At 50.5% G+C, this 24,815-nt stretch overlaps 1 protein-coding gene and 1 long non-coding RNA gene across 3 annotated transcripts in view; one reads left to right on the forward strand and one right to left on the reverse strand.

The window, feature by feature from the left end:
- Positions 1-5,074: 5,074 nt before the first annotated feature.
- LOC143434938 (uncharacterized) lies at positions 5,075-16,398 on the reverse strand. Its single transcript, XR_013104820.1, has 3 exons — positions 16,258-16,398; positions 9,880-10,255; positions 5,075-8,859 (listed from the first exon to the last, which is right to left on the reverse strand). It is a non-coding gene; the product is annotated as an uncharacterized LOC143434938 (long non-coding RNA).
- Positions 16,399-16,593: 195 nt separating this feature from the next.
- The window catches only part of Nkd1 (NKD inhibitor of Wnt signaling pathway 1), a 70,493-nt gene continuing 62,271 nt past the window's right edge, over positions 16,594-24,815 (forward strand). The window contains exons 1-3 of one of the 2 annotated variants that reach the window (XM_034522489.2): positions 16,594-16,813; positions 16,932-16,964; positions 17,564-17,697. In XM_034522489.2, coding sequence (XP_034378380.1) covers positions 16,789-16,813; positions 16,932-16,964; positions 17,564-17,697 — 192 coding nt within the window. In that variant the 5' untranslated portion in view covers positions 16,594-16,788. Of the gene's footprint in view, positions 16,814-16,931; positions 16,965-17,563; positions 17,698-24,815 lie in introns of those variants that run through there. The other variant, XM_076915573.1, reaches the window with a different exon arrangement.

Below are 24,815 nucleotides of genomic sequence, written 5' to 3' on the forward strand. Positions count from 1 at the left end.
TCCCTGGCTTGGAACCGGATCCCTGCCGTTTCTGCTTGTATTCATTTAAACAAATGAATCACATGACTGACTCAAACACACTGATGTAGAACAGTCCCTCTGCTCATGGGGAGTCATGATACAGGGAGAGGAGGACTGGGGTGTTTGCTGCAGTGTGGGGCCAGGTTCCAAGGCTCTGACCGTTGCCTGCGTTCTGCAAGCTGCCCTAGTGGTTTTGACCTGCATTCCTACACACAGAAAGACTGTGTGGGGCCACTGAGAGGTCATGGGAGGCATCCAGTGGAAGAATGACATGGCCAGTACTGGGCTTGCAAGATGCCTGGGAAGCACGTGGCTGTGGAGAGTTGGAGCTGGAACCTGGTGTTCATCTCAGGCTGTGTGACAAACATCCACAAAATTTGGTGGTTTAAGACACCAACTGATTTCCCCTGCTGATTTGGGGCACAGGGTCATTTAGTGGAGCTGGTGTGTATCTTGTGATGTACCCCTCAGATGCAGTCACCTGGAGATTTGCTGGTGCTTGGAATTTAAGGTGACACACACCCATGGTGAGCAAATGTTGCTGGCTGGCAGTGGGAGCTTAGTTGGAGCTAGAAGATGACACCCATACACGACCCTCCCACTCAGCTTGGATTTGCATGCAGCTGGGTTCTCAGAGAGGATGCCCAGTTAGTGACCATTCACAGAAGGAGAACAACAGGGGCTCATCTGCCAGCCGGCTGGACCTAGCCTCATTCCTACCAGCTCTCCTTCAACAACTTCCCTGGTCAGAAGCCAGGCAGTGGGTGAGGAAGCCTCAACTTTATCCTTAATCCACTCTCGCCTGCGTTATGCTTGCTTAGCTAGGCACTCATCCAACTCAGCTACATCCTCGGCCCCTCAATCCCAACTTTGCTTAATCAACAATAAAAGTACTCATTTTTCTGTTTTTCATTTGTCTGTCTGTCCGTCCATTTGTCTGTGTGTCTGTTGATCCATCCATCTATCCATCTATTCATCCATCCATCTGTTCATCCATCTGACTGTCTACCAGTCTATTTATCAGTCTGTGGGTCCATCCATTCCATTCCATCCATCCATCCATCCATCCATCCATCCATCCATCCATCCATCCATCCATTTTTGAGATACACTAGAATCTTCAAACTACTCCTAGGGCATCCACTGTCCCCTGGGTCTTACTTACTTCCTGGGCTCTTGCTTACAGGGCCAGCACTGACCCAAGGGATTCCTGGGCAGCAATGGGTCATTTACTTTAGCTGTTTTAATTAGCCACAGCAGTGCAGGGCAGAGGGAACGGCTGCAGCATCATGGGAGATGTAGTCAGATTGGAGATAGTCATTATTATGCTTGGATCTTAAATGTCTCTCTAGAGCGGTGGTTCTCCACCTTCCTAACATTCTGACTCTTTAATACAGTTCCTCATGTTGTGGTGAATCCCAACCATAAAAATATTCGCTGTTACTTCATAACTATAATTTTGCTACTGTTATGAATTTTAGTGTAAATATATGATATGCAGAATATCTGATATGAGACTCTCAAGGGAGTCAAGACACACATCTTGAGGACCATTGCCCTAGAGCTTATGTGTTGAAGGCTTAGTCCTAACTGTGTTACTGGGAGGTAGTGAAACTTCAGGATCTGCTTCCTGCTTGGAGGGACTAGGCCATAAGTTGAGTTCTTCCCAGGTGTGTTCTAGTGGGCCACTTCTTCCACCTAGGACCCTATCTCTGGAACTTCCCCAGAAGAAATGTTGGGACATTGGACCCTCCTTTGTTTTTGCTTCCTGGTTACTATGAGGTAAGCAAACAGTGTCCTTTACCTCAGGCTTCTACCAGGAATCTCTGCCTCAGTGTAGGCCCAAAGGCAACAGAGTCACGTGACCACTGCCTGACCAAGCCAGGAGCCTCTGAAAGTTGATTTTCTCGGGGATATATTTTGTTATGCCAAGGGAGAAAGCTAGCTGCTTTGTGAGGCTATGCAGGTAAACAGTGGGGTTGTTCGGGACAGCCACTTCTGTGAGTTAGCTATCGAGCTCCAACACTTGATGTTGGCCTCTCAGCTTGGTGTCCGGTGTGCCCTTAGAGGGAAAGGTGCTCACAGTCACTCCAGGTGTGGAGCCGGGGAACTGTGGCACTAGGAGGTGCTGATGTGGAAAAGGAATGGGGTCAGGTTGTCCTAAACCCCTGAAGTGTCCTCTCGAGAGTGGTAGGAGTGGGGCCACTCCCTCCCCTGCCCTGGACCTGTGTGTCTTGGCTCTCATAGTCCTGTGCCCACCCACTTTTGCCCATACTAGAGGAGGTCGCAGAGTCGCAGTCAGGTTAAACTTTCCCTCTCTTTATAAGGTCATGTCCAGCAGCACCTGCAATTCTTCCTTATGCAAATGAGACATCCCCAGCATCCTGGCCCCAAACAACGATGTACACCCACCCCAATGGCCCCTACTTACTCCCAAAGGCTTAAAAACCCTTTGCTCCCCCTAATTAAAGGAGCTGTCTTACTGAAGCTGCCTCCTGTCTGTTTCTCTCTGTGCTTGCGCCCCCAGAGGCCTCATCACCTCCAGCCATAACCCCCCCCCCTTCTCAGGCCACTGGTTGTGATCACAGGTGATTCCGCCATTATAGGTTGGGGAGCAGAGTGGGAAGGACATGTGGGATCATCGGCTCACCTGGGGATCTGTGTCCCTCACTCAACATTCTTGATGAGGACGAAGGACGGGAAATGTCGATGACAGGGATGCAGAAGAGGGGAGCTCCAGGCTATCCCTAGAGAAGCAGGCTACAGGAGTCAGGATGAGCTGGGATGTGAGCAGTCGGGGGATGGGTAAAGTGAACTCCCATGACTCCCAGGCCCCAGCACTATCAAAGACTGAGTCTCTCTGGGACAGTGGTTTCTATCCAGGTGGAGCAAGCCTTGATGGCACTACCCCTTCAAGTTTCTCTTGGTTCTGAGAGCCCTCAGGGCATGATGAGTTCACATGGTTCTGTTCATAGGGAAAAACTTCTCAAGTCACTTTGCTGAGGCCCACTGAGACCTGGCTATGGAGGGCAGTCGCAGTGTCTCAATCTGTTCCTCCCTTTTGGGGATGAAGTAATCACTGCCTTACAAAGTAGGTTTCCCTTTGGATCTCAGCTCTCTTGTCACCGTTACCTACAGGATCACTAAAGCTGGTGTACAAGGCAGGGGCTGACAGAGATAAGAAGTGGTATGGAGGGAAAGTCAGCCTCTTGTTCAGGCCACCCTTCTCTCCTCAGAAGGAGAGCACTAGGGAATAGTGGATGCCTACACAACTAGACTGAGTTCCAAGGTCACCATTGTGTCACATGAGCATGGACGAACTACTCCACAGCTTTGAGATTCACTTTCCCTATCTGTAAAATGGGCTGAATTGTAACGCCATCCCACCACATTCTTCTTGCTACCCCTTCTCTTAGGCCACTTCCTCCCTCTCATCCTGTACTTGGCCCATCACTCTGGTCAGAGGGTTGGGCATCTGGCTCATGGTAAAATGATCAAACTCGGATTGTGATTGGTCCAGGAATGAGCATATGATTCAAGCTAGGCCAGTCAGAGTTCTTTCCTGGGGTTTTTCTCACAGAGGCTGGGGAAGGATAGTTCTCTTATGCCCTGTGTGGTGGTGCACACCTTCAATCCCAACTCTAAGGGGACAGAGGCAGGGGGATTTGTAATTCAAAGCTATCCTGGGCTACATGAGACCCCATTTAAAAAAAAAAAAAAAAAAAACAAAAACAAAAAAAAAAAACAAAAAACAAACCCAAAAGCTCTCTTTTTACATGCTTCCCCAAATTGTTAGCCTGAAGCTGTTCATTACCCGAGTCCCAACACCCCGGTCACGTGACCCCATTAAGTTCCTTTATGCTTCCCCTTGTCTCAGCTCACTCAAATCACTTCACCTTACAGACAAAGTCTTAAAGAAAAAACTTATTTTTTGATGCTAAATATGATAATAAAAGATGAAGTAGAGTTACTTTTACCTCAGGCCTGCTGTTTACCTGGCTCTGTGCTGAGCGCTGGCGGACAACAGCTCCTGATATCCATCCATCTATCATGTGTGTGTATGGTGCCACTCACCTGCACCTGATTTCCTTGAGGCTAGATTTGTCTCAGCATTGTTTGGTGAACCTTTTGAGTACCTTATAGAAGGTGTGTGGGAGCCTAATGACAGCCCCTCAGTAAGTCACCTTAGACTGAAGAATGTGGCATCCATTGTGAGTTGGGTGGGGTGTCAGTGTAGGGTGACATCCTTATTCCTTTCATTTCTCCTTTTCCTCCTCCTCCTCTCCCTCTTCTTCTTCCTGTTCCTACTCCTCTTCCTGCCCTTCCTTCTCCTCTTCCCCCACCTCTTCCTCTTCCTCATCCTTCTCCTCTTCCTCCTTCTTTTCTTTTTTCTTCTCTTCCTCTTCTTTTTCCTTCTCCTCTTACTTCTCTTCCTCCTCATCATCTTCCTCCTCTTCCTTCTTCTCTTCCTCTCTCTTCTCCTCTTCTCTGTGTAGATTTGACTGTTTTGGAACTTGTTCTGTAGATCAGGCTGGCCTTAGACTCAGAGATCTGTCTGCCTTTGTCTCCTGAGTGCTGGAATTACACACTGCCACCACTGCCTGGCTCATCCTTAATTTTTTAAAAAAAAAATTATTTATGTATATGAATGTTTTGTCTGCCTGTGTGTAGTATACTACATGTATGCAGTGCCTGTAAAAGCAGAAAAGCTTGGGTCCTCTGGAAGAGCAGCCAGTGCTCTTAACTGCTGAGCCATCTTTCTAGCCTCTAATATTCATCTTAACAATTCTTATATTAAATTTTTGTTATTTGTCATGGGGGTGGAGGTCAAAGGAAAACTTTTGGGAATCAGTTTTCTTTTTTCTGCCATGTGCATCCTGGTGATTGCTTCCAATGGTCAGACTTAGCTTAGCGCCTTTACCCACTGAGCCATCTCGCCTACACCTGCTATTATCCATATAGAGCCCCTGAGTCCCAGGGAACAGTGGACACCCCAGGGAGAGTAGGTTGAAGACTCTAGCTCATCTAAAAAGCAAGCAAACAAACAAATAAGTAAGTAGAAAAAACAGAAAAATAAGTATACTTTTATTCGTGGTTAGGCTAAGGGGATTGAGGGGCTGAGAGTGTAGCTGAGTCGGATGAGCGCCTGCACAGGTGAGCATCACGCAGGGAAAGTGGATTTAAGCAAAAAGCCGAGACTCCTTCACCTACCGCCTGGTTTCTGACCAGGGAAGTTGCTGAGGAAGAGGTGGCCTCGTCACACACATCATTCAAGATTCCCAGGTTGGCCTCTTGGAAGACAGGACTGGCCTCGGAAAGCAAAGGGAAGAAGAGAGCTAGTGTGGGAGTTGGGTGGGAAACTCCTGCCACCCACCCTCAACCCTTATCCTCATCAAAGATGCTCTGGGGACATGTGAGAACAGTGAAGTTCAGTAAAGGTCCCTGGCCTCACTGATCATCTAGAGGCCTGGAAAAGACAATTCCTGGGAAGGGATCCATGTCACAGAAAGCTACAGTCCATCAGTGCTCATGCACCCGGCTCAGGGCTTTGTTTGTTTTTGTTGACACCCAGGGTTACCTTAAACTAACTTACTGTGTAGATGAAGATGGCCTTTGACTCAAGTCTCCCTTTGTCCACTTCTCAAGCGCTGAGATTACAGGTGTATATCGCCACACTCCCTGTCTTGTGGTGCTCGCACTTGGATGAGAATGCATGAGAAGAGACCACTTTCTCCCTCAGCAACTTCCCTGGTCAGAAACCAGGCGGTAGACAGAGGAACCTCGACTTTACCCTTAACCTGCTTCCACCTGCCCAGGGTCTAACAACCAAGAATGGATGGCAGCAGGCAGTGTGAGCTTGTCTCGTGTCACGTGGTATGGGAGTCTGCCATTTTTGCTTGTGTGTCACAAATGCTACCAGAAGGGTTGGCTCTGCTGCCCGTGAGCTCTGGAAGGAACTGGCCTGATCCTTGAAGAAAGAGGGAGCCATGGGGGGGGGTGTCATATGTAGGAGATGAGCTAGGGATCATTGTGAGTTATGGAATTACAGCGATAAACTAACAGTCATGGTTGCTTGCTCCTACTGTGGCTCCTACAGGCCGCGGATGATGCCTCAGTGAGTGAGGTAGATAGTTGTCCATGCACAGTGGGAGGGTGAGGTTACACACTGGCCTCTCAACAGCCTAGAATCACTCTCCAGTAGTTCCAGGGATGCTTGGTTCATAGCCTAGCAGTAAGTCTGCGATGCTGACTGAAGATTTCCATTTACAGATGAGAAGACTGAGAACTGCGAGAGCTACTATTACTCCCCTTCTCTGCCTCTAACAGGCACGACAGGCAGAAGGTCTGGACGAAGGAAGTCAATGTTTCTCCTTGGAAGCAGGAAGAGAGATGGAGGTGGGGCACCTCTCTTCCTGGGCTAAGCCTAGGCTTGGTACATTCCTTGACGGAATGCTTAACTTGTTGTCATCTGTCTGTCCTGCCACAGGGTTGGCAGCTGGAGTGTAGAACACATACTGCACATACCCAGGAGCGATACGCCATAAACCTGGCCATGTGGTAATTAGCTCTTACATCACATTTGAGAAATAAGAATTAAGGCAGGAGATATATTTGGCTCATGGTTCAAAAGGCTTGGATCTATGGTGAATTGGCTGTTGTCTCTGAGCCTGCTGTGAAACAGGACATCGTGGTTCAGAGAGCGTAGAAGAAAAGAGGAACTCCCATCCTGATGGCCAGGAAGGGTGCGTGGTAGGGAGGCAAGAGAGACCCCAAGACTACACCTTTGGTGACCTACTTCCCCCACAACAGCTGGGTACTTAGCTTTCAACATGGGAGCCTTGAAGAGAGCACTTCATATGCTAATCAGACACTGGGCACCTGGCCCCACAGCCTAGGACAGTGGACAGTGGCAGCCAACCATAGGCTTGGCCAACTAACAGTGGGGTTGAAGTCTGCTTTTGGCTACTTTGCTTAGAAATCCCATCATTCATTCCTCACCAATGTCCTTATCCACGAAGCAGAGATGGCAACTGGCACTCCCATCTCTCCTGGGATTTCCTTGGTTACAATCCGCGTACAGACCCTAGCACAGAACCTCCTTGCATGGGGAAGTCAGCTCCTATATCAAATACATTAGCCTCTGTATCCAGCTCTGCCTGGCATATAGGACCGGGTGCATCTGCCAAGGGCCCAGTAGGGTCACCCTGAGGACAGCAAGGACTCCAGGGAGATGGGTAGCAGGCAGTTGTTTCCTCTGTGGCCCTCTGTCTTGATCCCTCCTAAGCCTCATACTTTTTCTCTGGGATGAATTCAGGGATCATGAAGGGGACCACAGGGATCAGGGATTGTTGTCTCTTCCTGCTATTGCTGCTCTCTCTCTGTCTGGCTCTCTCTCTCGCTCTCTCTCTCTCTCTCTCTGTCTGTCTCTCACTTCCTCTCTCAGTTTTTTGAGACAGGGTTTCTCTGTATAACCCTGGCTGTCCTGATACTCACTTTGTAGACCAGGCTGGCCTTGAACTCAGAGATCCATCTGTCTCTGCTTCCTGAGTGCTGGGTTTAAAGGCCACCATGCTTGGCCACTTTTCTTTTCTTTCAAGACAGGGTTTTACTCTACAGCCTAGGTTGGTCTTGAACTTATGATTCCCTTAATTTAGCTTCCCAAGTGCTGGATTACATGTGCCACTACACCTGGCCACATATTTTTAAATGTAGTTGCCTCTTCTCCCAATTTAATTTGCAAATTGCCCCTGGAAAGTGTGGCAGTGCCAACCCCTTATGCTGGGCATGGCACTTAGTTGTTCCCAAGGTTACATGGCTTCTCCCCTGGGGTGAATTTGGAACTCAGGATAGGCCTGTGGATAGCTGCAGCACTGTCTGGGTGGTTTATGGCTGCATCAGCTGTTGCCTTTGCAATAGGCATCCCTCACCAATCTGCAGAGTGCCCTCCATGTGCACACTGGGGTACCATCTCCAGACTTTCTTTTCCCTGCCTCTCCAAGCCAGGCAGGCTGCTGCCTTGCTTTGGGACGCAAACACCACACGTTATTAGAAGCCCAGATCAAAGGCAGCACCCCACTGCCTGCCTCTCAATGGACCCTTTGTGCAGAAGGAAGCCAGCGAGAGTTAGGATCCAAGGAGACAGGGAGGGGTGGAGGGGCTCTGCACAAAGATACTTGTCACTCGGAGAAGCCTTCGGAAGATGGTGTTAAAAAGGCGCCAGGTGGAGGCCGGGCGGCTTGCTGCTGAGATGCAGATGGACGGTCCTTGCCTCTGGTCCCTTCGGGTTTCCCAGGCGAGAAACGACAGTGGTCTGGAGCATCGGCCTCCATCTGCTCCCTGCCCTCACCGAGGTGCTGTGATCAGCACTGGCTACTTGGAGTCCTAGGATGGTACAGTCAGATGAAGCAAAGTGGGGATGGTGGGAAAGGCTGAAGCAGGGCCCGAAGATGCTGAGGGCATGGTGTCACCTCCGGCTGGGTGGCCTGCCTTTCTGCCATCTATCCCATGGCATGGCTACCGTGTACCAGGCATAGTGTGAGGCAGGCGTGGAGGGAGTGGAGTTGGATCAGGACCCCAGTGACGGCAGGATGCTGGGCATTACAACGAGCTGCCATCCTCCCCATCTGCCCCTTGCCAGATGCGGAGGTCACACACAGGTTCTTATCTGTCTCCAGAGAGGACAGAACAAAGCGCTGCTTTGAGAGCTCAGCTCTTCTTAGAACTTGCCTGCCAACGGCACTGAAGAGGAGGGGTGAAGGGCAGGTACGGGAAGGGTCACCAGGAACAGACTCCATAAGGACTGAGTGAGGCTCCAGAAGCTGCGGTGGTGCTGTGAGGCTAGGAGACAGGAGGAACTGACTAGAGGATGAGCAGTGACTGCCAGCCCCAGGCTCTAACCCTGACTGTCTTCTCCCTGTCCCCTCCCACTCCTCAGGAATCTCTCCAGGCTTGGGTCTTGCAGGCGAAGGTGGCTTGCATCTGAACTCTGGTTCCAACTGTCTATCTGCAGATCCCTGCACTCAGATACCTACTTGTGCTCTCAGAATAGTTTGCTTCAAAGAGCACCCTCCTCCGTCTGGGACTTCCACCAGCCACACTGTGTGCATCCCATCAACCACTGGCAGTTGCAGTCTCCAACCTCTGAGTCTTACTTAAGGCTTTCCTCTCTCTCTCTCTCTCTCTCTCTCTCTCCAGGTCTTTACATCAGTTAATCTTGTGACCTCTAACTTCCCAGAACTTTTAGCGTACAACCCCTCCATCTCCACTGCTGTCACTCTAGTCTAAATGACTGTCATCTTGGGGCTAACCTCTTACAGTCATCCCTCAATCTAGCTCCTCTCAGGGGGCCACTGTCTTACTTCAGTGAAGCTAAAGCCCTCTCTGTGGCCCATAAAAGACTCATGCTTATCCCTTGTCACCTTCACCTTCATGGTCTCTGCTGCAGGGCCTGTGCCATCTTTGTTATTTCTAAGCATTCAGTTTGTTGCGACCTCAGGCCCTTTGCACATGCTGAGATCTGCTTCCTCAATATTTTGTCCTCCTCTTGGGCACACAATTAAAAGAAACAAAGTGATGTATTTACAGTAAGGGCTTACCTTAAGCCAGGAGATGCCGAGGGGGTACAGGATGGTATTGCCTTCGAGTATTTTGAAGTTTGAAAACTTTATTAATTTATTATTACTCTACAGGATCATCGGGGTTGCATAGCCAGCATTTTGCTCACTCACTGAGTCATCTCACTGGCCCAAGATTTTGAAATTTTTTTTACCCACTTTATCTCATCTGTGGCTCGTCCTGCTGCACCTTCCTCCCGCTTCTTACTTGATGTTAATTTTACCATCTATTTCACTGGCTTACCTGAGTGTGATGCTGTCCTCATTAGCCAGTGAGCTTCACGACAGGAGACGTTTTTACTCATGTTGTACAGATGCAAGTCTGGTCTGAGTGAGGCCTCTAGTCATCTTCATTGCACAGCGGAATTAAGGGAAGAGAAACGCATGCGTCTCTTGGTCCCTTCCCGCCTTCAGTAGCACCCCTGGCTACCTGCCCTGCTTCAGATGGCTTACCACTCTAGAGCCTCACATTCATCTGGGACCTGTCAGAAGTACGATCTTCAGGCCACACTGGTATTGCATCCTAACAAGGTCTTGGGGACTGGTACACATATTCCATCCATGAGGCTTCAGAGATTGACATCAGCCTAATGAAGAAGAACTGCCGGGCTTTTAGGGCTCTAAGATCAGAACACAGATAAGATCAGGGACCATGACAGTCATCTGTCTATGTGCCTGTCTCTGTGTTTCCACTTGCGCTAGCTGGCCTTTTGTCACTGTGACAAAACATTGAACATAAGCAATTTAAAATGAGAAAAGATAGCTGGGTGCTGATGGCGCACACTTTTGATCCTAGCACTCAGGAGGCAGAGGCAGGTGGATCTCTGACAAAGAGAAACCCTGTCTGGATAAACCAACCAACCAACCACCCCCCCCCCCCAAAAAAAAAAAAGAGAGACATGGGAAAGATTTATTTTAGCTCATTGTTTCTGAGAATTTATTTTAGTGTTATTTGGCTCTAGGTTTCTGGGCCTGGGACAGGAAAAGGGCATGGTAGGAGAAGCTGCTTACCATGTGGCATCCAGGAAGCAGAAAGAGCTGATTCCTTCAGAGGCACACCTCCAGTGAACCCCTGCCACCTCCCCAGAGACTGTCAACAGCCTGTCCAACTAAGAATGCATCTATGCAACTAATCACCTCTCATAGCATCACCAGCTAGAGATCCATTCATATATCACCTCTGTCCCCATCCCTGCTTCCTCTCCATACTTTTTCCCCATCAGCCTACATGGTACCCAGAGACACTGCCCCTTCAAATGCTGCAAAAAGAGTTCCATTGGTCAGACTCATGGGTGAGGCATCCAATCATCTGTGTCTAAGGAATGAAGTATTAGATGCTGCCAACATGGGAGCAGGGCCACCCAAACCCCTGTTTGTGGGGCAGAAGGAGGAAGAAACTGAGCCAGGAGGGAGGGCTGGTGGCTCAGGCCATTGCTGGTGATGTTTGTAGTGAGAACTTTCTCTTCACTTCCTGTGATATTTGAATGAGAATATTCCCTTCCCCTGTAGGCTCTTAAGTTTAAATACTTGATCCCGAGTTGGTGGAACTGTTTGAGAAGGATTAGGAGGTGTGGCTTTGTTGGAGGAAGTGTGTCACTGGAAGTGAGCTTCAGGCTTCAAAGGCCTCACCATTTCCAGTATGCTTTCTCTGCCTCCTGCCTAGGGCTGGGGATGTAAGCTTTCAGCTGCTATTCCAGGACCATGCCTGCTTGGTACCATGCTCCCCACCATGACAGTTCTGAACTTCTGTCCCTCTGAAATTGTAAGCCCCAAACTTCCTTTTGTAAGTTGTCTTAGTAATGGTATTTTATCACAACAATGGAAATAATCCAATACACTCCCCAAGTGGAGCCCTTAAGATGCCTGTGTGCCAACACAGAGTTTCAGACAGAGGGTTTCAGAGGCTGTAAGTGATCAAGGATATTCCAAGGATGTGGTGACTAGATATAAATGGATTCTTGACCTCAGGAACCCTTTCTATGCCAGCTCTGTCCCCAGTATGCTACCCCCCCCCCACACACACACTCCTCTCAGTTTAGCCTGGGATGTGGAACCTGGAAGGAGCTCTAGAACTTCTCTCATCCTGCACAGTAAAGGAATGATTGTTTACACTGCTATTTCACTAAGGGTTCCTTGGTCTGGCAAGTTCAAGAAGTTCAAGAAACTGTTTCTTTCTCTTTCTCTTAGGGAATTGCAAAACTTGGCAGATTTTTGAGGGCCCTGACAAGTCTTGAAGATAAAGAACTTGTGGTGGGAGCTGGAGAGATTTCTCAATTGGTAATTTAACACTTCATTTCTCAATTGGTAAAGGGCTTCCTATGGAAGCATTCCTGTAATCCCAGCACTGAGGGGGAGACAGGTAGATGCCTGGGGATTGCTGGCCACATGGTAGTCTCTCAGAATTGGTGACCTCTGGGTTCTCTGAAGGATCCTGTCTCAAAATAAAGTGAAGAGTGACTGGGGAAAAACACCTACTTTGAACACTGCCTCACCCCTACCCCTTTTGTGTGTACACACACACTTGCCCATCCCTTGTCCTACATATGTACGTTTACATAAATACACATGAAAAAGAACTGCTGATTGTTCCTGTTTGTCCTTCAGGTTATGGACAGGGAGACTGGGTGTGGGGGCCAAGCCTATGTTGGTTGCATTTAATAGAAAATGAACAAACCCCAAAGGCTTTCTCTCTCTTGTGAAAGAATGCTGGGGGAACTTCTCAGAGGGGCAGGGGACGCCTGTGCTCTGAGCTTAGAACAACATTCCAGGCCAGGAAGAGTGACTGCCACAAATGTTCAACGCAGCCAGCACTTGGAGGAGATGGGACTCTACCTTCCAGCCTCTTTAAGGTCCAAATACAGAGGGGACCCTGTGCTTGTTCTGGGCATTCCATTTTCTCCGATCACATTTCCAGGAGCCAATGCTGGGGGTGCTGTGTAGCTCCTGGCTGCCTCTCTCCCAATCTTTCCTTCAGCCAACTGGCTCCCTGGATGATAGTTGTGGTCAGCGCCGCATGGGTGAGCTCTGTCACTGGCTCATCCATGGACATACCCCCTTTCCACTTCTAATGAGCACTCCTGTTTCACCCTCTGTTGATCTCGAGACCTCCATTCTTCCTGGGTTACACCCCTCCTCCACCCCCTTTCCCCAAACAGGTCTCCAGGCCCCAGCAGTCCTAGCTTCCCAGGGAAACATGGAAGTGCACCAAAGGCAGGGGCCTGTAAGGAACCAGAGGGAACTAGTATCATTCCCTTGATCATAGTCTCATTTTGTAGCCCAGGCTGGTCCCCAACTCACAATGTCCCTGCCTTAGCTTCCTGAGTGCTGGAATTTCAAACTTGAGCCAGGATGCCTGTCTCCAGATTATATTTCTACTTCTTATGGATATCAATTCACCCCAGGGTTTAGGCTCCTTGTTGTGGATGGAATTGACTCAAAAGGGATGGCAGCTCCCTATTAAGAATGAAGGAATACCAACTGGATGCAGAGGGCTAGGTGCCTTGATGTTTAGAGAGCATGCCTTGTGTACGGAAGGCCAAGGAGGGTTTCTAACCTAGGAAGTGGTGTTGATGGAAGCCAGATCAGATAGCTTAACCTGGGATATGGGCAGCCAACCAGGGTGATGGGGCTTTTGAAAAAAAAATAAAAATCTCCCAGCCTTTCATCTGACAGATTTCCTCAAATCAGTCTTCGGAAATCTGCAGCCCCATGCAGGCGGTGGGTCTAACCTCTTTCTCTTATCTCTTCATGGCCTTCCTCTCCTGTTCTCCTCCCCCAAAGGATGGGAAATCTTCAAAGAAAGCGATGTGTCACTGTAAGTATACAGCCCAAGAAAATGGGCCAGATAAATTATTAAAACAGAAAAAAAAAAAAAAACCAAAAAACCAGCAAGTGATGGGGTGGGGAGCCCACAGAGGGCAAAGAGCCACTCAAGATGGATGGTGCCCTAGTGGCCACTAGGGACTCCTGGACAGGTGACCCGGTCCTCACCTGGCCCACTCTTTGGCTTCTCATGCCAGGGTCAGAGGTGTGTGTTTGTAGAAACCGTGAGGGTCTGACGGCCAGCAAAGTCCCAGGCGCCTGGTGGGGCCTCTGTGTCTGACCAGACGCTTGGGATTTACTTCCCCTAAGACTCAAGCTGGTAACTACAGAGTTTTAGTCTTTGCTTTTATCTCTTTTTGAACTGCAAAGAGACATTCCCAAGGGGCAGAGGGGATACTGTTTTCTCATGAAAGAAGAAAGCCATGACAGGTTTAAGGAAGTAACCAACGTTCTAAGCTCTGTGAGAAAGGGTTTTGCTTTGATTTTGAAGCCCCTGGCACTGGTGTGGGTGTGGGTGAGAAAGACAAGTAGGGACCCCACAGGAACTCCACTTCTATAGCAAATGCTCGGCAGGATGTTCCCTGTTAGCTCAGGACCTGTGACCTGGGTCTTCTCTTCCATTCCCACACAGTTCCTATGCACCACGCTGCATCCTAGACGCGTGGACCAGGTGATTCTGGGGGTGACCTGGGTATAGTAGGTGTTTAGCAGCTTCCCTGGCAGTCTTGGACAATATTAACCCTTTCCTGGATGTAAGCTGCCTTCTGTCCTCCACCCTGTGCTTCCACCTGGGAACAGGCTCATGCAAGTGGTACTGGCTCTCTTGTTCACTGAGGTGTTAGAACAATGCCTACTGCACAGCTGGCACTTACACTTTCTTTCCAGATGTTCTGCTTGGAATGTGCTGAAAACCTGGGGTAGTGAAAATGCATACCAGCCAAGGATCAGTTTGAGGTTGGTTCTTAACTAGATCACTAATCGACTACATGATGGGCAACTCCTTGGATAGGTAATCCCACTTTTCTGAGCCTACCTAAGAGGATCTGTCCTTTCTACAAGTACAAAAGTCTTCATTTAGAGTTATCGTGAGGGTGATGGGTGCAGAAATACAACAGGCACTAAAGATGTGGCCTATATAACCGACAACAGGCCGAGTGTGGTGGCTCGTACCTACAATCCCCGTCTGCAGGAGGCTAAAGCAAGAATATTGCTACGATTCCAAGATCAGCCTGGGCTACATGGGGGAGTTCCAGGCTATCCTAGTATGAGCCCTTGACTCAAAACAAATAAAAAAACCCAAAGCCTCAACAGCATTATTTTGCTGTTTTGTGAGATCCCAGCCACGCTTGGATAAATGCATGCTGTATGAGATTTAGGGGCATTGCTTAGATTACCTTTTATTTCCTCCAGACAGGGTATACAAACAAGAAGAGAACTTTGGAGAGACACACAGCTCCAGGTTCCCTTGTCCTTTGAGGCAGGTAGGCGCTCAGAGTTGTACTTCATAGCACAGTAGCCACATGCAGAGGTCTCTTGCAGTGTGACTCTTCTGTTTGAGATGTGTCTTAAGCGTAAAATGCACACCAGACTTTAAAGACAGTGGAAAACAAAGAACGTGACAACTTACTAAGTATTGATGTTATTTTGGCGATTTCGGGTCAAACCAACTTCACCCTTTATTTTTAATTTTGAATTTAAATTTATTTATTTAGTATGTGAATATGTATGTGGGCACATGAGTGTGGAGGTGTGTGTGTAGGGGGTAATTTTGCAGCAGACGGGCCTCTCCTTTCACTATGTGGTCTCTGGGGATGGAACTCAGATCCTCAGGCTTGGTGGCAAGCAACTTTACCAGTCGAGCCATCTGGATGACACACCTGTTTAACTTTTTAAAAATTGTAGTGCCTAAGGCTGAGGACATAGCTCAATAACAGTGTTTGCTTGCCTGGCACTGGCTTGTCAAACCAGTGCTTCGGGATTGACCCAGATCCCTTTCCACAAAGTGCTTACTTGTAAGTCTAAAACAACCAACCAAACGACCACTTGTTTCTATTGAGTAGCACAGCACAGGGGAGCAGGTTTAAAAAATGGGGAGAACTAAGTCTCCATTGTACAGATCAGAAAACTGAGGCTCGAAGCAGCGAGTCTAGCTGTAAGAGCAGAACTGGGTCTTTCCCACGCCCAGGCTGCCAGATATTAGGATCAGCATAGGGCAGGGCCAGCAGAGACGTCGTTCTGAGGACCACAAAGGTGTGGTGGAAGCCTTTAAGTCGCCCTCCCCTTTTCAGAGACCTCCCCAGACAAAACAAACCGGCCCTTGGGGTCTGCAGAACTGCAGGGGGGGAGGAGGAGGGGGAAACGGAAACTAAGAAAGATCAAAGATCGGCGGTTCACTGCTCCCGGCCTCACAGCTTGGCAGTTCGCCCCGACCCCAGTTGGGCACTCGGGAGCCCATGGGCAAAGAAGACTTGCAAGCGACTAGGGGACAGCTCGGGGTTCCTGTACACTTGTCATTAGTAGGAGTGGGCTGAACTCGCTCTAGCCAGCAAGGTGCCCTTCTGATGTCTACTAGACTCCCAAATGGAAAAACAAAAAACAAAACAAAACAAAACAAACAAACAAAATCAAACAAACCCAAAACCCAGAGGAGTCAAAGAAAAGGGCAGGCAGCTGAAAACAGGGACCACTTTCTGCAGAAGCCTGGGCATTGTGAGTCTGGGAAGGGACAAAACCATGGGAGAGCAGTAGACCCGTGCGCTAGGGCATCTGAGGTCGTCAGCTGTGACCTCAGTTTCCCCACCTGTGAACTCGAGCCGTCGAGTCCCACTCTGGCAGCTCCGAGGAAATGCAGAGGAAAGTCTCAGTGTCACCAGCGAGGGCAGCGCTGCTCCACCACCCAGCGGCCAGTGCCTCTGCCCGGTCCCCACTCCCGCCCCGAGGTTCGCACAGGGGGCTTGGGGCCCTGCGCACCCAAAGCCCCTCCCCACCGAGCCCCACCCCTATCCCCGCCCACGCCACGCCCTCCGTGGGCCCGCCCCTCGGCCAGCCCCTATCCTCAGGCCCCGCCTCTACCCGCCCCACCGCGTCCGCCTCGCCTTTGATGGGCCGCTGCCGGCCAATGGGCGCTTGGGGAGGCGCGGGGCCGCGGCGGCGGGCAGGGGGCTCGGCGCGCCCGGGCGTCAGTCCGGCCGCGGCGACGGCGGCAGGAGCGCGTCCCGGCGCCGCCTAAGGCTGCGCTCGGCGCGCGGACTGTGAGGAGGAGGCGAGCGAGGCTGGCGCGGGGTCGGCGGCCGGACGCATGGCTTAGGACGCCCCGCCGCCGCGCCCCAGCATGGGGAAACTTCACTCGAAGCCGGGTCAGTGTCCTCGCCCGCGCGCCGGCCGCGGCCCCGAGTCCTCCCGCCGGTGCTAACTCTCCCTCTCCTTTCTTTCCGGCTCCCGCCGCCGCCGCCGCCGCGCGCGATGTGCCCGCAGCCGCCGTGTGCAAGCGCAGGGAGAGCCCGGAAGGTAGGAGCGCGGGCCACCGGCCCGGGGGGCGCGAGGGAGGCGGCGCGGACCGCCCTGCCGCTGGATCTCATTACCAGGGCTGCCTCAGCCCCCAGCCCCGCCCCGGGAGCGCTCTTTGGGGCCCCTCTGCCCCTCCTACCCGTTCCCCACAGCCCAGAGCTCCCACCGCTGACCCTCACCCCCTCCACTTTGGCGGCGGCGTCTTCCCTTCAGATCCCCAAGATCTTGCGCCTTCCTCTAGCCGCCAGCCCCTTCTCCGAGAACTTGGTTTCTGCTCCCACTGCACCCTCTGTGCTGACCCTCAGCTCTCTCCTCCACAGTCCCTGCCTCCCGCGCTCCTTCCTCTGATCCCCGAACTCCTTCAGTCAGGGTACTGCCTGCTCCCTTTCACCCTCTGAATCCTCCTTGCACTTAGAATCTGAGCCCCCTTTCTTGGCTATTTCCCTCCTTTGGATTCTGCTCCGTCCGGCGCTTGAACCTCTTGCCAAGTCTTTACTCTCAGGGCTGTGCCGCCTTGTCTCCTTCCTTTCACTCTCAGGTAACTTTTTGCCAGCCGGGGGGGTCCCAGACTCAATGTCTTCCTGTTCTTCCCGCCTCAGGTGACAGCTTTGCCGTAAGCGCTGCTTGGGCAAGGAAAGGCATCGAGGAGTGGATCGGGAGGCAGCGCTGTCCAGGCAGCGTCTCAGGACCCCGTCAGCTGAGATTGGCAGGCACTGTTGGTCGAGGCACCCGGGTATGGCCCCTCACTCTGTTCCACCCTTTCACCCCTTTCAGCCTTGGGAGGGGTCTGAGGATCTCCCCGACTCCAACTTTTAGCATCCCGCTTGCACATTGTTTAAGTCTAACGATCCCTTCTCAGCCACTGTGTGCCCCATGCTTTGGAGGACCCTTGTCGATCAAGTAGGCACCAGTCTCCTGCCCAGCTGGGCACAGAGGGTTGCTTGGGGAGGAAGTGCCAGGGAGGAGGTAATACAGGTCCAGTGGGTTGGGGAAGCTGTACTGTGTATCTGCCTGTGTGTGTGTTGGGGGGTGTGGGCTCCTCTGCTTTCCTTTTGTGGCCAGCTTTTCCACCAGGAGGGGTTAAGACTAAAGGGAGACACGAGTGTCTGGGTAGAGGGCAGGGCTCTGCTGGCCCAGGATCTGTGGCTACCTCCAACTGTGTCTGTGGCATTCATCAGTGCCATCTGCCATCTGACTGTAGAGTTTGGAGGCATTGAGACCTGGCTGTCGCCTTAGCGTGGCCCTGAGAGGGAGGGGGGGCGTCTCTGTGGAGTGGTCTGGGTACCCTCTTTCTTCACCCAGGGGATTCTTGAGGCTAGAGTTGTTCTGCAGGAACAAGTGGGTTGGGGGAGTGAGCGACTCCAGCCCCTCTGTGCCTGGCCTGGGACTGGTGTTCACAGATGTCCTGTGAGCTCCAGAACTCTGCACGGGGCTTTCAGATGGTCTGCGTGGAACTCTTGCAAGCCGAGGATCAAAGGATGAATCAACTTTTTGATGTGACATTTAATTTTTTTTTTTTTTTTAACTTAGAGGGGGAAGAGACCAAGCCTCAGGTCTGGCTAGTTCTTTGGTCTTGTTCTTTGGGTGAGGGTGGTAGAGTCTTCAGATGTGAGTGTGTGTGTGTGCGTGCACATGTGCGTGCATGCATGCATGTGTATGTATATGTGTTAGTATGTGTGTATTGCACCTGGCAGCACCAGTGCAGAGAGGTGTCTTGGGTATGCGTGTGTGTGAGTGCATGTGTGTGCGCGCGCGCGCGCGCGCGCGTGTGGGAGTGTGCGTGCATGTGTGGTAAATGTCCTCTCTCTCTGGGATAAGCTACCCGGCTCCTTCTTCCTGGCCTTCCAGTTTGCTGCTGGCTGGGACTGGAGCTGCTATCCGAGTAGAAAGGTCACAACTGGTCTGAGGTGGGGGTGGGGGGGACTGCAGTTAGAGCCTTTCAGCAGAACCACAAACTTTTCCTTCCCCCCACCATCCCCAGTTTGTGATGTTCTTATTTATTTAAGGACCAATGAAAACAATCCAATTCAGACATGTGAACAGATGCATTTGTGGCTCAGTGCAGGCCAACAGAGAGGGTTTCCATTAATCAAGTTTTGGTTTTTTTCAGCCTGTTTATTTTCATAAAGTATTCCTGCAGAATGACATTTATTTAGGTTCTGTACCCCCCCCCCCCCTTTCCCCTAAACCGCCAGGCAGCTTTTACTTCATGCTAGAGGGGAAACTTGAAATACAGCGAGGGCTTGCTTCCACTGACTTTTATCTTCAAAGCTATAACAAATGTTACCCGCATGTTTTTGGTGGGTCTCCTTGGCATCCAGGCTGGGAGGATGGGAGGGAGGGGGGAAGAAGGAGAGGAAAACAAAAGTCTGTCGTTTTTAATTAAATAGTAGTGTTCCCAGCAAGAGGAATGCAAGCCAGTAAAAGTTGCCATTGGGGGAAATGAAGCAGGGGGAGGGGGGCCCCTGCTTAAGCCTGTGGCTTTGCTGAAGTCACGGAATTTTGTTGCCTGGTTTCTTCCCCCAGCTGAGGACAGCATGGGATGGATGTGCTTGCTCGCCTTCCTGCCTCACCCCCCTCTCAGAAAAGGAGGGGTCATTAATATTTGTTCAAAGTCCTTTTGAAGATGTGAGGCATAGAGCCATCAGTGTGACATGTGTTGGATAGTTAGAGGGTGGGCCCAGCCATCAAAGATGCTGAGTGGGGGAAGGGAGGTCTCTGTTTCCTTGAGAGTCGATCTTAATAGCAGACCTGGATGCCTGGGTTCCAGTCTGCGGTGGCCACAGTAGTGGGGGTCATACATCAACCCTAGAGAAGGACCAGGCTGAGCCAAAGTGTGGGGCCATACCGGTGGTGGCCTGTGAAGCAATTCAGGTGGTCTTTAGAGGGGGATATCTTTAATCTTTATAGATACTTATCTTTTTTAATCAGTGAAAAATAACTAGGACATCAAACGCATGATTTCATGGATGTTATATCACTTAGGATAAATCAAAGTTGAAAGAGGTAGGTGAGTTCAAAGGCAACACAGGGGAAAAGACTGGGTTCAAGTGGTCATAGTTGGGAATGCAAGGAGGAGTGCTCACACACGGGACCACTGAGAGTGGCGGCCAGGCCGGTGAGGAACACACTGAAGTCCTGCCATTTCCATGGATCTCACTGGCATGGGAGGGGTGGCTGGCAGGGTCCCTCTATGATATCATCAGGATGTAGATGGGTGTGGGCGCTAGCAGTCTGCTAGCTTCCAGGGCTGGCAGTTTCCTGTAGCCTGTACCAGGCCTATCTTAGGGAAGGACTCTGTGTCTACTTCTCTACCTGTCCTGTCACCGAAGAGGCTGAGGACACATTGCTGGCTTTCAAACAGACAACATTATTGTTGCCATGAGAACTACTATTGCCTGAGCGCCTGTCTGTGCCCAGCACATTACTTCCGTGACCCCAATCTCCCCATAACCCTCTGGAGCTGCGGTCAGCTGCTGTAGACTGAGTTGTGTGAAGCCAAGCGTTGCCTTGTTTCCAGTCAGGGGTTCATAGACAGTTGCCACCATGTCCACACCAACTGGTTGCAGGGTAGGAAAAAGCAGGCGGGGCCCTGCCTTTCCTGTGTCTGTGACAGGAGCCAAGTTGCATATGTAGCCATAAAGTGTGAGGGTGGCCACACAGGCACTAAACTCAGCCTACACCCTCCCTGCCCCCCACCCCCTGCCCAACACACACACACATACAGAAGTGAATGAGGTCGAGCTCTGCACAGGACATTGTCACCCTGTGCAAGTCACATTAATGTTGCGTGTCTTCGTTAGCATATCTGTAAAATGGGCACAATAATATTATCATCCCCGGCAGAGCTCTCGCAGATAAATCTGGACAAGAAGAGGACCTGGGTTGAGAGTTGAACTTTACGTAGGGATCCTGATGTGTGTGCTCTTTCCCTGTGCACCCTTCTAGTGCAGGCGCATCTGGGGGGGACCCAGGCTAAGGGCTGGGCTTTTGCTTTTCCACGGACACCTGATGAGGAGTATAAGCTCAAAGGAGAAGAGTCAAGAGTGACTGGCGACAGAAAAGCACGAGAAAGAAGGATAGTAGACTGAGCCAAGGACATGGCTGAGGCAAACGTACTGAGCAGTATTAGAGGCTAGACAGTGGTCTCCGAGAGCCAGGAAAAACAAAGCATCAGTCTGCAAGAGAAGGCCCAGAGGAAGTGCTAGGTGAGCAGAGGCATCATGGTGGAGCTCCCTAGGTAGTTGGAGCCATGGGCTCAGGCGTGAGGAAGGACACTTTGCCTATGTCCACGCTGTGAGCGTGGGCACACATGTGTATATGGATGCGTGCAACCAGGCTCCAAACAACCTTTACTTCTCACACCATGATCCTTTTGTTCTTTTATAGCAAGACTGCTTGCAGAAATAGGCTGGGGCTTGGGGGCAGGCAAGCCCCCTGTAGATCAAAGGCGGTTGCCAGGCACTTTGGTAATTTGATTAGGGGGCACCTAGCACATTTTGATATTTAGGGGAGATTAGGAGGGTGCAGGCATGCTGCATGGGGGCCAGGTGGGGCTTGTGTGATGAGATTGGGAGCCAGCCCAGCTGCTGCCTGAATCCTGGATTCCAGGGGAATTACCCTTGAATGATACCAGTTGGCACAATTAAAAGGCCCCATGTCTTCACCATATGGAAAGTGTTAGCCTCCTTACGTGGCTTCCAAGCTATGTGTTGGGAGGTGGACTTGACATTTGAGGTAGAGCATAAATTAAATACCCAGTGTTGAACAATCGAAAGATGATTTGCTTTGAGGATGGTGGGGATTTCAGGGTAGAGGCGTTGTTTCTTCACTCACAGACATCTTTGAGCGGTCTAGGGAGGGTCTCCTCGGCTGATGGCACTTGGGAACAGCCTCACAGCCCTGAGAGCTTCCTGTCCATGGGAGCCAGCAAGGAGTGGCCTGGGAAGCCCGAGCTGTGTCAGGTGCCAGACATCACTGCAGGCTGCTCCTGGTCTGTATCTTTCCAAGAGAGTGTCATCACCTGTTGCTGTGGTATGTCCGTGTGATGGGATTTCTTGGAGGTGCTTTAACTAGTACCTTTTCTCCCTCTGAAACTTCTTTAAGAAGGATATTGGGTCTTGAGCCAGCAGTATGTGTTGTCTGTACCCTACAAGCCATAGGCGTGTGTGTCTCTCTCCATTCCCAATTTCGGCAGCATCTCCTACACGTGGCCGAGGGTAGAGTTGGGGGCGGTGGTTACTTCCTTGCCGAGTGGGAGGAGGAGGCAATGGGATGGTGAGAGTATCCTTGTTTGGACCAGGAAGCCCACTTCCCCATCTCCCTCAACCCCATCAGTAACCACCTGTCTCCTTGGACACTTAGTCAAAGTTGTGTTGTCATTAACAAAGGAGTCAGCCACCAAATGCAGTTTCTTTTCTGAAGTACATAACAGGCACTTGCTGTGTATGAATGAAGAAAGAAAACTTGATCATTATCCTTGCTGCCTCCTTCCTTCTAGCCAACTTTTAAAACCCTTTATTTCTGATGCTAGGTTTTATCTTTCCCCAAGTCCATTATCGTTAGTGGAATTGTAGACTCAAGCCTTATACCAAGATGTGGCTTGGCAGCTCATGGGGAGCGGAAGTGTCCTTGGAACTCATTCTTGGATAAGCCCTGTGGATGAACAGCAGTTGGCATGCTTCAGCTACCTGTCCAGGGACAGATGTGTGAGGCTGCTTGCTTATTCCTTAGAATTTACTAACCTGTAGTTTGAGGATGGGCTATTACCCAGCTGTCAATTGGGTTGGTGGCTTCTGGAGCCAGGTTGTAGGTGGAAGTCAGCTTGCGGGTCGAAATCTCAGCTGTGCGGTAGAGAACTGAGGGATGACACTGGCTGCTGAAGGGCAGAGAAGATCACCTCAAGGGCCTGGGGGAAAGAGGCTGTTGACAGGCAACCCCAGAGAGCTCACTGTGTCATGGAGCACAAGGCTGAGCTGAGGGAAGAGCTCCCTTGCTTAGGCTTCCCAGAGTCAGGGATGGAACCCGCAGTGGAGTTCATTATGTTAATGAGTCAGGTGCCCATAGCTGTGAATTTACACTCTGCTTAGCTGTGCAAACTTTGAGATCTTTTTGGCTGCCTGTTGGATCTAGGTATTTCCTGCGGCAGTCTCCGGGCTATCCTCTCTTTCTGGCTCCCGTGTTCCTCGCTGCTCACAGACAGTCCTCTCTTGCTTTCTATCCCTGGCATCTTCCCTAGGCCTCTCTTCCTGAGAAAGAAAAGAATCTAGTTCCTCACAAACCAAACATCTGTCCTTCTGTCAGAGAGAAGCAAGGAAGGAGCTCAGAACACCCTGGACGAAAGGCCGAGAGCTGAAGGCTTCGCTTGTTGGATCTGGAAGCTGGGCTTTGATGTCACCCTGTTCCGTTTATCCTGGGAAGCTGCCTCAGCCTCTCTGCATGGACAGAGGCAAGCTCTCAAGCTGGATCAGAGGAGAGGCATGCCCACTCCATGAAGGGTAGTCCTCTATAAAGGGTAGCCCAAGAGTCCGGCCAGGCCGCACCCTGCCAAGCCCAGGTGGGTGGGGAGCCTTTTCTAAACATGCACTTCCAGAGGCATAAGTAATTCTTTGATAGATGCCTGGGCAAGCTGAGAGGGATGTTTATCCATGTGGGCACCAGCCACAAGGCTCAGGAGGAAAGCCATAGGTCCTTCTGCTGAAGTCACCCTCAGCTTCAGCAGGGCATGTAGGAACTCTGGCCAGCCAGTGCGGCTCTGTCCGAGGGGCCTGTCCAGGGCCATGTTTGCTTAGCAGCCCTGAGGAATTAGTTTGGGCGTCACTGTTCTGGCTTTCTGAGCCATATTGGCTATGGCATGTGGTCCTGTGTGTGGCTGAGGGTTATTAGAGGGCCCCAGGGTAAGGTGGGCTTTGCTGCATCTCATGACATCAACTAAAGGGCCTTTCTCGCCCCTGAACTTTGGCCTCTCCATCTGAGAAGTGGGATGATGTCATTCTAATTGAGCATGTGCAGGACACCGTCTGTTCCATTGTTCGTGTGTCTGCAGTAGATGTGCAATGTACATCTCTACATGTTCACTGACCACAAGCCATTTTTTTTTGCAAGGCTTAGAGCCTGGTAGAAAACAAATGTTTTAAAATGCAAATAATAAAATACAAATTGGCCAGATGCTTCAGTAAGGGGCAGGGTACCTTGAGGCTCAGAGCTGGTCTGGGTGGTTGTTCATTTTACATGTTGGCAGGTCTTTCTGCTCACACCTCTGTCCTTGCCTTGGAACTAACTTATGAGAGTGTTTCCTAAGTTCTGTTTAATAACAGTGAGATGTCGTGTGTGCTATTTCTTTAGCTAAAATAACTTGGCCCTCTAAGATTTATTAAATTAGGAATAATCGCTCAGTTTTATCTAATGTTCTTGGCATATTGATGGGCTGGGTCACTCTACTGGTGTGGTGTGTGATTTAGGTTTTTGGTGTTATTCTGTGACAGGATCTTGCTGTGTAGGCCAGACTAGCCTGGAAATCACTATCCTCCTGCCTCAACTTCTTGATTGCTGAGATTACAGTGAGTGCCACCATACCTATTGTAACCCATATCACTAAGTTCCCTGGTGTTCAACTTCTTTACACTCCTGAAGTAATTCCATTGATTGTGATACATTATGGCGTCAGCTATCCATACTGGGCCCTGCATCAACTGAAAACTGAAAATATTTGAAAAAAAAATGCATCTAAATTGATGAGGCTTTTCCTCCTCCTTTGCCGTGATTTCCTAAATAAGACACCCCGATGACTAGATAGCATTTTATTATGATGCGTTAAAGATACCGTGACTAAGACAACTTGTAATTTGGGCT

Source organism: Arvicanthis niloticus, chromosome 18, assembly GCF_011762505.2.
Source record: "Arvicanthis niloticus isolate mArvNil1 chromosome 18, mArvNil1.pat.X, whole genome shotgun sequence".
In the NCBI taxonomy this organism is placed as follows: Eukaryota; Metazoa; Chordata; class Mammalia; order Rodentia; family Muridae; genus Arvicanthis; species Arvicanthis niloticus.